Below are 14,459 nucleotides of genomic sequence, written 5' to 3' on the forward strand. Positions count from 1 at the left end.
ACCAAACCCTATCTCCACCTCCACGTGGTGACCGCTGGGAGCTTTTTCATAACGAAAAGCTGCAGACGGAGAAGGATGAAGGCAAGTCTCCCGCGCCTAAAAACGAGACAAATTGTACCAACTGGTCCTCCAGGTTGGGGGTTGGGTGGGGCTGACAACCCTATACGGAAAGCCGACGTTACGAAGCCACGAAAGGAGCCTCGGAAAGGATGGATCTTACAACGACGAACACAACGGATTAACGATTTGCGCATCTTCTCATGGAACGTGCGCTCCCTGTACAGAGATAAAGCTGATGAGCAGCTAGCCGATACACTGTCCCAATATAGGGCTGATACAGAGATGCGATGGACAGGGACCGGTTTCCTAGAGAAGAGCCGCTACACATTATATTATATATCATCCAGTAAACCATGTGCTCGGAGTAGGTTTCTTAGTCAGCCAATAAATGAAACCTGCTGTTATCGGCTTGAAGAACATAAGCGAAAAGCTATGCACTCTGCGCTTCCAAGGCAAGTTTAGAAATATAAGCTTCATTAACGTTCACGCGCCTACTGAGGAGACTGCAGAGTCGGAAAAGGAGACCTTCTACGAGGCAGTAGAAGGAACCCTCGAAGCCTGTCCCAGATATAATATTAAAATCATACTTGGGGATTTTAACAGCCAAGGGAAGGAGCCCGTATTCAGGCGATACGTTGGCTCCCATAGTTTACACGAAAAAACAAATGATAACGGACTACGGATTATTCAATTAGCAGGGTCACACGAAATGGTTATTGGAAGTCCCCGGTTTGCGCGGAAAGCGATTTACAAACATACGTGGGCCTCTCCAGACGAGACCACTTTCAACCAAATTGACCACATGTTGATCGAACGCCGCCACCTCTCAGCCTTGATGAATGTCAGAACATATAGGGGGCCAATATAGACTCGGATCAGTATTTCGTTGGCATGGTGCTCCGAGCTCGAATAACAATACCATCCAGAATTCCCTCTGATAATCACGGAAGCCATCCACAACACAGTCCTCCGCGACACGTATAAGCGGGAAATGGATGCCGCAATAACCGCAGTCAGCAGAGGACCTGGAGATGAAGCATCAACAAATGATCTTCACAATCACCTGGAGAACGTTATCATGGATACGGCCACAAATATACTTGGCCCCAGCCGCAAAAGGAGTCGGAACGGCTGGTTTGACGATGAATGTAAGCTAGCAACGGAACGGAAGAATGCCGCATACCGAGTAATGTTGCATTCTCAAAGAACGCGGGCACGCGCAGAGACTTATCACGAACTCCGTCGAGTGGAGAAGCGACTTCACAGACGGAAAAAGGAAGCCTGGGAGAACCAACAAGTCTGTGAACTAGAAAAGTACAGGGAGCAACCGCACCAGGCGCACACCTTTTACCAACAAGTCAGCAGGATGAAGCCTTATTCACCTCGATGCTCATCCTACCGAGACAAAGAGGGAAATCTGATTTCCAATAGAATGGGCATATTGGAGCGATGGGTTGAGTACTTTGATGAGCTACTGAACAACCAGAACTTCGGCGAGTTGGAGGTCCCGCCAACTGAAGACGACAGACAAATACAGCCACTACCAAGTTTGGGAGAAACAGTCCGTGCAATTCATCGGCTAAAAATCATGTCGCCAGGAGCCGATGGAATTACAGCCGAATTGGTTAAATATGGAGGCGACCAGTTACACCAAGTGGTTCATCAACTTGTGCTCAAGGTATGGGACAGCAAATCAATGCCTGACGATTGGCAAAGAGGCGTTATCTGTCTCATACATAAAAAGGGAGATATCACGCAGTGCAACAATTATAGAGGTATCACGTTGCTGAGTACCATCTATAAGATATTCTCCGCTATCTTGCTAGGCCGGATAGCCCCATACGCCCAGAACATCATTGGCCCATACCAAAGAGGCTTCACTCCAGCCAAATCAGAATCAGATCAGATTTTCTCTGTGCGGCAAGCGATGGAAAAACTGTTGGAATATGGAGAATAGTTGCACCATCTATTCATCGACTTTAAAGCCGCCTATGATAGCATAGACAGGGTAAAACTGTACACGGCCATGAGAGAATTCACAACGGTCTACGACAAGGGGATGCCTTATCATGCGTCCTCTTTAACCTGGCCCTCGAGAAAGTGATCCGTGATGCTGAGGTAAATGCAAGAGGTACGATCCTCTTTAAGTCCACCCAACTAGTGGCCTATGCTGAAGATATCGACATCATGGGAAGAACCACCCGAGACGTACAAACTACCTTCATCCAGATCGAGCAGGCGGCGCGAGATCTTGGGCTGCACATCAATGAAGGCAAGACAAAATATATGGTGGCAACGTCAGCACCGAAGACGAATCAACCAACAACATCAAACCGCACTGGTCAAACACAAACACGAAGAAGAATAAGGATAGGAGAATAAAACTTTGAGACCGTTGACAATTTCTCCTATCTAGGGTCGAAAATCACAACCGACAACAGCTACGATGATGAAATCCGCGCACGGTTGTTGTCAGCCAACAGAGCCTATTTCAGCTTACAAAGACTGTTCCGCTCGAAATGTCTCACCATAGGGTCCAAGCTCTTACTGTAGAAGACAATGATCTTGCCAGTCCTCATTTATTCCTCGGAAACTTGGGGTGTTAACAAGAAAAATTGCGAACTCTTGACCGCGTTCGAGAGAAGAATCCTCCGAAGAATTTTTGGTCCCCTACATGAGAATGGACGATTCCGTAGCCTACACAATGACGAAATCTATGAGCGATACCAGGACCGTCCGGTTGTGGATAAAATCGATGTGGATGAGGATGATCCCATCCGGAAAGTCTATAAGGGCAATATCTATGGTAGAAAAAGAAGACAAGGCAGAACCGTGCCTAAGATGGAGCGATGGCGTAGGTCAGGACGTCAGACAGCTTTTAGGGATATCGAATTGGTGGACTTCGGCGCAAAACCGTGATGTCTGGAGTTCCTTATTAAGGCAGGCCTAGACCGGATACCGGCTGTTGCGCCGTTGAAGATGATGAATATGGTCTTTCAGAGAAAGTATGGAACTATACATATAGATCACGAACAGATTTTTTATTGTTTTGTCAAAAACAAAACCTTATTAAAATCGGTTTACTATCTCTCTTCCTATCCGCCTGGTTACTTAAACAAAGGACCATTCTCAGAAACTACTCAACCGAAAAATCTGAAAACAAATCATGATAACCCCACATACCTACATCGACCTACTGATATCTCCTTAAATAAACTGAATTGTAGTATATTTATGCTGAAAACTTATTAGAAACCCCTCATAAAATGCATTTCAGAAATACAAAATTTTGCAATAATATATATGTATACGTATTTTGCAATAATATATATGTATACGTATTTTACAGCATCATAACGAAAAACTTCATAGATCTCCTACTGTATATTTAGACAAAATATGTCAGTGTTACCTTAAAGTGAATAGTCAGATATACTGAATGCATATAGACTGTGAGCTAGGTACAAATTGCATCATCGTGCCTCCGAATATCCTTTTATATAAAATCCGCAAAACATTTGATAACTGAAGCGCCTAGCTTCCGATTTGAGTTGTTATACATATAAGGATATACTTGAAAGATTTTCCCAAATTGGAAAGTTTAGTCCCTTACTTCTCTCTTTTCTCTGTTTCCCGCACAAACTTCAAAGTGAAAATAATTCGAAAAACTATTAAACAATCAAAGTCCTCCTACACTACTACAATTCGAAAAAACAATTTTACACTCTTTCCCAGAGGGTTTCGCACCTTTCATACTACTATTAAACCTCTTGACCTCAGTAGGACTAAATGAAATTAAGTAGTAATAGGCAATGTACGTAAAATAAAGATGAGTCGAAGTTGAATACCACTGGCCTGCGAATATAGTGAGAATAGCAAGGCTAGATATGTTTGTGAAGTTCAGTCAGAGGATAATTTGTTTTGATTTTAGGTAGAGTAGCTTGTGTCGAAATAAAAGACAATTCCATGCAACCAGCGAATATACTTTGTATAGAATTGAACCATAGCTATGGCAGGTCACCGTGCGTGAAGGTAAATAACTGGAAGATACGAGAATTGAACCTATTAATGAGCTCAAAAAAAACAAGTCGGGAAAACAGAAACTGCACGCATTTTCCAATTGTACATAGTTAAAAATTCAGTTGTGCGCTGCTTTTCAAGAGCCATTTACATAACTAATTTTCTCTATGAACTATTATGTTGATAATAGCCCACTTCAGTTACTATCTAGCTTAATGAGGATTGAGCACTATAGATTTTGTTGCTTTTTAAGCTAGGATTCTCGCGAATATGAAAAACGTCGTTTCATTTTAGGATATGAAGACATTTGTGTCTCTTAATTACGAACAAAATACAGTTATTATATATATAAATGCAGTCGTACAAAGGACTGGTGCCAGGTATTTATAAATACACTCTTTACATAACGCTCCCAGATTTCGTAAGGGCATAGAGCGATTGCCTCGCGGGCGGCTGACTGAGAGTTTTAATGAACTTAGCGGAGTAGGAGGATCAGACGATCATCCTAAGTGGCCGAGAACGACCTAGATCGAAGAGCTACCCCAAAAACCTAAAAAAGTGGCGAAATTGACCGTGCAGGTCCGCCCGCAAAGACTGAAGCACCATCAAAGTGCTCGGTCGGCACGTTCTTGCATGCCTCTGTGCTAGCCAGGCTCGGGAATGTAAGGGGGGGGGGGGGGTGTCCTTTGAGCACTTTGATCCCTCACGTGTCATTAGTACAAAATCAATGTGTCTATACCGATGCGTGGGTCCGGACCGGATTTCAAAATAGAAATAGAATAACGAAAAAAACCAGAACGCGAGCTAAAATTGAAAAATAAAAAAAAAACTAGCCGGGAAACCGGAAGCTTGACTCTTTAGGTATAAAAGGTTTTGTGTTTCCCTATGTGAGGAGCATAAAATAGTTCTCCATTGGCTGATAGCATTGACCCGAGATATTTAAATCGCTCAATTCTTACTGCCATTGCCAGAACTGAGCGATTTAAATATCTCGAGGGGCAGGTTACTGCCATTGCCAGAACTCAGCGATTTCAACATGTCGAGTCAATGTTATCAGCCAATGGAGAACTGCTTAACGAAATTGCTTCACGCATTAACGCAACCCGGATGAGGTGGCATTCCACAACTGGTGTTCTTTGTGGTCGACGTATCAGCGCACGTTCAAAATCTAAAATTTACTGCAATTTCGTCCGTATGCCGATCTCTATAGTTCTGAGTGTTGGCCGACTATAAAAGACGATGAACGGCATCTTGCTATAATGGGGACGAAGATGTTACATTGCACTGGTGGCGTGACACGTTTTGATCACGTCTGAAATGAGAATATCCGCGATAGATATGGGTTTGCACCTATCGTGGAAAAAATGCGAGAGAGGCTTTTTCGATGGTGTGGTCACGTAATTCACGCTAACAAGAATTCACTTACCAATATTGGTCTAAACATCGAAGTCAATGGTAAGCAACCAAAATTCCGGCCGAAACAACGGTGTCTTGATACCCTAGATGGGAATTTAAAGGCCTCGCGATTACATCTTGATCAGGCATTCGATAGAGCCAAATGGCGAAACCGATCACGACGAGCCGACCCCGCTTGTAAACGGGACAAAGGCTGAAGAAAAAGAAAAAGATGTGAAGAGCGACGAGTGCACAACAGCTCCGTGTCACATAGCTAAAAATTCTATTGGCTTCTATTTTTTAGAAAGCGGTTTAAATAAATCATTTGATGGAAAGCCCCGTATTGATAATAGTCAACCTCATAAGCTTCACACTCTGAGTTTAATATTATTAGCAAATGCCAAGAAAGTAACCTACATCAAATATTAAACAAGTCGGAATACCGGAAGCTCGCGCTTCGGGTATAAAGGTTTTGTGTTCATCTTATGTAAGAGACGCACATTTCTCTGTCCGTATATAGCTACAAATCCAACATAATCCTTCATATTTTTCCAAACTACGAGACATACGTACATATTAGAGCCATAGATATCACGCTCACCCTAAACAAACAAACTGCCTATTACCTGCTGTACACATATATGCACGTATCTAAATTTATCGTACCCATATTTCCGATTTACGTCTTATATCTATCTGAATTAGGCACTAGCCGCAAAGTTCATTAGCACGCATATATTATATACCTACATATACACATGTCTGGTTGAGAAATAACTAAAAAACTAAAACAAAATAATTGTCTGCGACCCAATTCATAAGAATTCATTTCGTTGTGGTATTGACGAATTGATATGTGATGATGACGTCATGCGGGTTGTAGAGTGCACGAAATTCACAAAAAATTGGAAAGTTTCACCCCCAATAACTTTGTTAATAATAGTTGGATTTTCTTCAAACTTGACCAAACTGTGCATTATATTCTTCGTTACACTCATGCCAAATTTTGTATTTCTGGGATGAACATAAGGGGGGGTGCCGGGTAAATTTCTAAAATGTGGAAATATACTATTATTAACTTTATTTGTGCAGATATCGGAACCGGATATATTTTGAGGCCTAGATTTCGTAGAGATGCACCACTGTGATTTTTTCCAGATTTTTCGGTTGGATAGGTTCTGAGAACGAGACCTGTTACACTTTTTGTGGGTCATATTTTCAACCCTTACTCCCCTATGTTTCATCTAATATCAAATATTGAACCAGATTCGAAAAGTACTAATTGAGACCTTTCATTTGATACCCTACTTGGCTATATTCTGTGAAAAAAAAATTTGCACCCTCCATTCACATGTACGGAGAGCCCCCCCTTAAACTTAACGCAAGATGGCGCCACTTACTGCATGTAAAGGGATCACCAGATTACATACTCTCACCAATTTTCGTGACAATCGGTCTAGCCGTTTCCGAATAAATCGGGTGTGACAGACAGACAGACAGACAGACAGACAGACAGACAGACAGACAGACAGACGGACAGACGGACAGACAGACACCGTCACCATTCTAATAAGGTTTTGTTTCACACAAAACCTTAAAAAGGCTGGGGAGAATTAGATTCTTCTTGAATGGAATTTTAATATTTCACTCGAAACTCAATTATTCTCGGTAATTGTTACGTCAGCCTCTTTTTTATATGGCTTAGGATGCTGTTAATTTGCACGAAATTGATAAGTTTGAACTGCTGAACTGCTGAGCTTTGACACTAATAGTTGGATTTTCATGAAACTTAACATGTGTATGCGCAACGCTGTCCTCTATACAAAATTTAGTACACCTAGGATGAACTTAAGGGAAGTTTTTTAGTCAATTTCTAAAAGTTGATAATATACTATTAGTAAATTTATTTGAGCAGACACCGGAATGGGACATTTCTCGAAGGTTAGATTTCACATAAGTAATAATAATAATCGTTGGCGCAACAATCCATATTGGATCAGGGCTTTGAAGTGTGAGATTTGAACCGCCGCCTTCTGCTACGACAGCCCAGCGCCATAACCACTTGCGCCATCCGGAAACACATCACATAAATGTTTTAGACAAAACCCTCAAAAGGGCTGCAGATAAGTAGATTCTCCATAAATACGACTTTAATATTTCACGCGAATGTCAATTATTCCCGTTAATTATGACGCCATCATCTTATTTGCATGGCTTTGGAAGCAGTTAATTCGCACGAAGTTTGAACTGCCATAACTATGGCGTTAATGGCCAGATTTCCAAGAAATTTAGCACGTATATACGAAATATTGTCAGAAGTCCTAGGATGAATTTAAGAAAGGGGTTTTCAGTAAATTTCGAAAAGTTAATAATATACTATCAGTAAGTTTATTTGAGTAGATATCGGAATGGGACATATTTTGAGCCTAGATTTCATCGAATTCGAATTTTTAGGTTGGGTAGTTTCTGAAAATGAGTCCTGTCTCACTTTAAGTGCGTACATTTTGACTCCTTACTCACACACTTTGCAATTTACGCCAAAACCAATGTCAGTTTCGAAAAGTACAAATCGAGAACTTTCATTTGATACCCTACACGACTATATCCGGTGAAAAAAATGTTGAATTCTTTTTTTTTTGCATGTATGTGAAGCCTTTACACTTCACCTAAATTTATGCCACTCGCTGTATGCGTGGAATTTCATAGTTCCCATCTGTCCACCAAATTTCGTTCGGATCAGTTTAGCCATTTTTGAGAAAAGTGCGTGTGACAGACAGACAGATAGATAGACAGTGAATCGATTTTAATCAGGTTTTGTTTTACACAAAACCTTAAAAACGGCTCGACCGCGCGCGTGGAGCCGTAAGTCTGCGGACCCGGGTGCCGCGATCGAGAGGGAAGATCCACGACGGATCGCAATCCCGATCATGGTCGCTCCTGCCTCCGATCGTGATTGGGGCGCGGCCCCTGAGGTTCCCTCCCTTCCTTGACATCCTCAGGCCAGTATTTCAGAGGATATCCCTATAAAGCTTTAGCGGGATCAAGAAGGAAGAGAGAATGAGGAAGTCAATAAAATATCAACAAAATCAATAAAAATTCTTCAAAATTCAGTATATATTGCCCCACTCCATCAGAAAAAAAAAAATTGAAAATAATAATATATACAAATGAAAAGAAAAAAATTAAATGAAATGAAGGAAAAAAGTGAAAAAAAAAGAAGAAAAAGAAATGAAATAAAAACAAAAGAAAAATTAACATTTACACATGGGATTACTCCGAGTTCGGCGTATGTATATATGATGATGATGATTCTGTTAGTGGCTAAAAAAGATATTTAAAACGTTATTTTCCTTTTCAATAAAAAAAACTTTTAGAGTTCGCGGTTGCTTCTATGCTGCGCACTGGGATTTTCTCAAGATCGGGCTGCGAAAACGACACTTTTGGTCTGCATTGTGATATGACCGGAATAATTGTAACATCAGAATTTCCACCGATCACCGGAATAACAACGGTATCACATCAACTTTACATGGATCCGAAATGAATTTTCGAGCAAGAACAATATCCAAAATTGAAACACCGGAGAGACGACGGGGATAGTTCTTTCCTTTGGATTTTAGAACTTCTGCGGCAATGCACACGAGTTCAGAGGATTTGTAATAATCACGATTGAAGCCTTTGGGCAATTGTCCCAATAGCAGAAGTCAAATTGCGAACGATACCAGCATTGGTGTGGAACCAATCACTTCCTGCGTTTCCAGGTTTATGTGGCACGCCCGCTGGGATAACAACTCCTTCGGCGCCTTTAAAACCATCCGCTATTTCCTCCCCCCCAAAGTTTCCTTTTTTCCCTTCTGGCTCTGTTCCGTCGGAAAAGATCCGCTTCACCAGCTGTTCCCCGCGAAAAATTTTTCGAATGTCCCCTCCTATCTTCCAGCTGTTTCCGTTGCCAATCCAAAAACTCCCTCTATTGTCACCCGCCAGTCCAGTTGTTCCACCAAGAACCACTCCCCATGCCGTTACTACGCCTTGAACTCTGTTGAGTTCATGTTGCAGCAACATGCGTATGCGCCTACGGATGCGGCAAATCATTCCCCTTTGTCAAGATTAATTCGCCCGAATGCATTCAATAATGTGTAATCTGCAGCGAACATTAGGGTGATTGCACATTATGAAATGCATTATTTGAGCAAATTAATTCAGAAAGAGGCGAATGAGATTCCACTCTCGTCGCGAAGCCGCGATCACTACAGAGTGTAATCGATAATCGCTCGCTTCTACCCCTATAAAATCTAAAGCCCCAAGAATTTTGCTTTGAAATTTCTGCAGGTTAGCAATAAAAAAGTCGATTCTGAAAACCGCCTAAAGTGGTTTCCCACTTAAGCCAGATACAAAGAAGTCACCCACGAAGGTGCGAACTTTTTTTTTAAATAATGCGCACCTAATCAAGATTTATTAAAACTATTCAACTCGTGCTTATATATGACGCCCCGACCACAAAGTATCCTCCATATCGATATCTGCTTAAATGAAATTAGTAATAAATGTATCTTAGACTCCGTCATGTTATTTACATAGCATGCTGGTCCCAAGTCCAGATAAAGGAGGAGGATTTGAGGCAACATACTTTGAACCATCCTCACTTAATCCAAAAAAAAAAATTTTGAAACTCAATATTATAGATAAGAGATAAATATAGGTTAAGGTATTGTATTATGCAAAATCAAGAAGGATCTCTCCCGGTGACAGGTCCAAGAAAGCGCATTCAATATCGCTGAAAATGATCGTGTTGAATACAAAGCCTCGGAGTAATGGTAGGGTGTTTACCTCTGTCGACGCGGCAGGTCAAGCCCAGTCCAGAAAGATGAGCAAGGATTCTTGCCGCAAGGACGAGGTCAGGACATAAAGGAATTAGCCCGAACCAAACAAATACGATAAATGTTGATACCCTGACTGAGAAGTTGGAGGAGCTCGTAAAAGCAATTCAAAAAAGTCACATCGATATCTGCATTCTACAAGAAACTCGATGGTGTGGTACCAAAATCTGCGACATAGAATGCAATAAATGGGTATAAATTCCTTTACTTTAATACCGCACGCACGCAATATGGTGTCGACATTGTCATCTCTCAGGGTCTATGTGATCATATTTAAAAAAAATCGAGCGATTTGATGACCGACTGATGAAGCTCCCTATTATATCTGCATAAGATTCATTTTTTCACCGCTTGCGCATCACTGATAGTTCGATCCGATACTGGGAAAGATGTCTTCTGGCAATTACTCCACACAAGGACTTATAAAGTCCCTGCTGATGACTATCGATTTTGTGGACACCCGCGACCTTGTACTTGTCAATATATGGTTTATTAAACGATTGTCGCATCTTCCACTATTTTATAGTGCAAATCGACTATATTCACCTAGGACGACATTTTATCACCATCATTAACTGCAAAGCCGTTCCCACACCAACTGTTCCTCGCTGTCTTACGGCGCATTAAATGGCAGTGATTTCATGAGAAAAGAGAAGAAATTTTCTCACTTATACGATTAAATCAAGCTAAAGACATTATCCAAAAAGCGGCCTATACAACCCCCGGGTATTCAAAGTCTGGCAAACGGTTCATCCACCGAGATACTTAGCTCTGGAATGACGATGTCTAAATGAAAGTTCTTGAAAAAAAACAGCTCTGCCATAAGTTCCTTATGGATTAAAGAGTGTCAATTGGCAAATTTACAAGGATGCCAGCCGGGAAACAAAGCAAGCAACCGCTGTTGTCCGAGTCGTCCATTACAAAGATCTTTACGATAAACTAGACACACGCGACAACGACAGTGATCTGTATCGACTTGCCAAAAGTCGACATCTGTGCACACAGAATATCGAAAACTTTTGTTCTGGTAATATCAAGAAAGATACATTGCTTACCGGCGGAAGAGCAGCAATGGATTTGGAGTTCCTGAGCGTTTAACGTGAGTACCTGCCTTGTAGCTGAAATTCCACGGTCCTCTTCGGACACCGGTTGATTTGGAGACCATAATCAGAGCCCCGTCGTAACCAGCATTCATACCAGTGGAGGCGGCCTCAAGTGAATTGAGCGATTTGGTATCTCAGATCAATGCTATAAGCCAATGGTGAATTGTACTATGTAATTGCTTCATACACCTGCGCAACTTGAATGAAGTTTCGTTCTACACCAGACGTTCTTTGTTATTGACGCATTAACGAATTTCTTAAATCCTAAATCCTACCTCAAAGTTATTCACTCTGCCGCCCTCCTCAGTTTTGTGTACTAGGCGACTATAAAGATAATAAACGGCGCCTGGCATTAGTGGAGACGAAGACATTGCGTTGAAACATTGTTGTAACCCGCTATGCTGCCATCTGGGATGAAGACAGAGGCGTCTTTGATATGATCATATACATCGACGTGAACTCACTAGTTAAGACTACCCTGAAAGAAGAAATCGATAAGGTACGAGCAAAAGGCCGAGTGAAACAGTGATAACTTGAATGGACTTGATTTCACCCGGAGACCAAGAAAAGTAGCAAATCTGATTTGGGCGAACCGGCCTCGATACCAAATGAGATAAAAATTAAAGAGGAAGACGTATGGATGAATCTACTTTTCCAGCAAGGTCAATCCTCTTATTATACGTTGGCATAAAGAGTTTAAAGATAGCAATGGCTCAGAAAGCGCGAGAGCTCATCAAAACAATCGAATTCATTCAGTTCGATAAGAATGCTATCTAAGACGTTGATTCAAATGGTTTTAGTATGAATTTGCCAACTTTAGATTTTCAATATCACGATAAATTTTCCAGAGTCTAGAAATTATTAAAAGGCAAAAATTTCGAAAACAAATTGGAATGATAAAATAACACATTTGAAGGGACACGTCTATATTTCTGTTTGTATGTATTAATCCTTATAAATGCGCGTTAACGCTGGGGTAAGGTTTTCTCTAGATTTAATATCGATTTTTTTCAGCGATAATAAAATTTAATTTTGACCTAACTTGCGTGAAACTCTAATTAGAATGCCGCAATCTATTTTTAACGTCCCAACCCTTCAATAGGCAAGCTACAAAGATATCGGGACGAAGTGTATCATTTTGACACCCTTCTACATTTATTTTCTCATTAAACTCGCATCTTTGAGCGAATGTGCGGCCCTGGTAGACATAAATGAACATCAGCGGGCGCTTTTATAGCTTTTCTGATATTGCCAGTATTACTACGTGCGCCATATAGCTCGAAAAGAAGAAGAATAGCCAGGCAGGAAGGGGATGTAGGTCATCAAATGGGCGCCAACGAGACGTGCTCTCTCCCTTTCAAACAAAATGCATTTCAGCGCATCATTCCTTTGATTCCCGCTGTTGAATTACTCCACAAAGATAGGGTGCGCCCCGACCCAAGGCTTCAAATACAGGGAGGCTCTTTGGAACATGGAACAAAGTATAAGAGGGTACAGCGCTGGATGATTCACACGCCATCCTTCTTTTACGAAAATACTTATGAGGATAGTCTGACGCCATCCTCAAGTTACTGTGATGGAACTCATCCCTGGCCGCTTGACTCAGATGAATGACTCAGCCCCCAAAGTACCATCCACTCAATATAACAACCGAGCGATTTCGCCTTGGAATGGGAAAGATAAGCAAATCTCTGTGGCGTCGATATTCTGAATGTTTGTTTTATTTCATCTATTTTTCTCCCTCACCCCGCAGCGTTCATCCAGGATATACTGACCGCAGGAGCAATAATCGTAAAATATATAATGTGCACAGAATATACAGTCATTTTCCGCGCGGTTATCACCAAAATAATTTGAAATTTCTTTGGCAAGGCCGTTCAACAAGCTCTTTTGGATCCAGATCCTAACGTATAGTATTGTGTGCTTGGAAGCTTCATAATATTTTTCCAGAGGACTTTTCCCAGGATTTTCTAGTTAAAATGTTAAGGTAAGAACTTACCATGCAATGATGACCAGTGTAATATTCATAGGCATGCCTAACATGCTTGTTATGGTGATGATGATGATGATTTGGGGGTGATGGCATGTTATGTCCACTATGAGGCAAATGGGACGAATGTTGCACACCGACCTGATGCCCATGATGATGTGGTAGATGACCTTGTGATGCTTCCACCAAAGTTGGCTGAATGTGAGTTACAAACTGCGCCATTTCGTTGCAATATTGTTCGTTTGAATTCACTCAACTATCACTCAAACTAGGTATGGGTCCCTTTAAAATGTCCCATTGAGCTTACCACGTTAACGCACTCTTATACGTGATGGAAGTTTAAGGTTATATGGGTCCTTGAGGAAGTACAAAACTGATAACGGCCAATTTAAAAGAAATGAACGCGTCCTTCTTGAATGTCCACAAGCAACTGATTTCGATACACATTTGTGGCAGTTACACAAGCAGCGGTGGAACACTTTCCTCTTCTCAGTGTCGACCTCGAACCCGTGGACGCAAATTCATCCATGAAACCGAGAAAGATTCAAATTCACCCACTCTTGCCACGATAAATAACTTCCATCTCCGACGTGCGCCTCCTCTGCTCGAACAGGGAGGATTCGTTTGATTTCCTTTAAGCACCCAAATATCTGGGAGAACTGTATGCGGGTGGGAGTCATCGTGGGAGCTGCTCCAACAGGAAATCGTGCGCAGTGCCTGCTATGTTCCAAACATATTATCCCGTTCACAACTCGGCACTCTTCGTGAAAACTCTTAACAATGGAGATTCGGTAAAATATAAACAAGTGGCGTTCATTGTACTCTATCCACTTTAAAGGTGATTGCAGCGGGCGTTTTTTGAGAGAACTCTCTTGAAAATATTTACAACATGGAATGACACTAACCGATCTGGACTCACCTCTCCCTTGTCGCCTTTGCTTGCAACGAATTTCTTACAAAATATTTCAAGCTAGAATTATTCAAAACATCTGTTCCTTCTAAACAGGACCTTTT

The 14,459-nt window shown here is 41.5% G+C and overlaps 1 protein-coding gene across 1 annotated transcript in view; it reads right to left on the reverse strand.

Moving 5' to 3' along the window:
• Positions 1-13,841, reverse strand: part of LOC119648082 (ankyrin-3) — a 183,027-nt gene extending 169,186 nt beyond the window's left edge. Inside the window, exon 1 of the mRNA XM_038049570.1 lies at positions 13,455-13,841. Within this exon, the coding sequence (XP_037905498.1) occupies positions 13,455-13,667 (213 nt within the window). The 5' untranslated portion in view covers positions 13,668-13,841. The remainder of the gene's footprint in view (positions 1-13,454) is intronic.
• Between the last annotated feature and the right edge of the window lie 618 nt (positions 13,842-14,459).

This window comes from Hermetia illucens, chromosome 2 (assembly GCF_905115235.1).
Source record: "Hermetia illucens chromosome 2, iHerIll2.2.curated.20191125, whole genome shotgun sequence".
Classification (NCBI taxonomy): domain Eukaryota; kingdom Metazoa; phylum Arthropoda; class Insecta; order Diptera; family Stratiomyidae; genus Hermetia; species Hermetia illucens.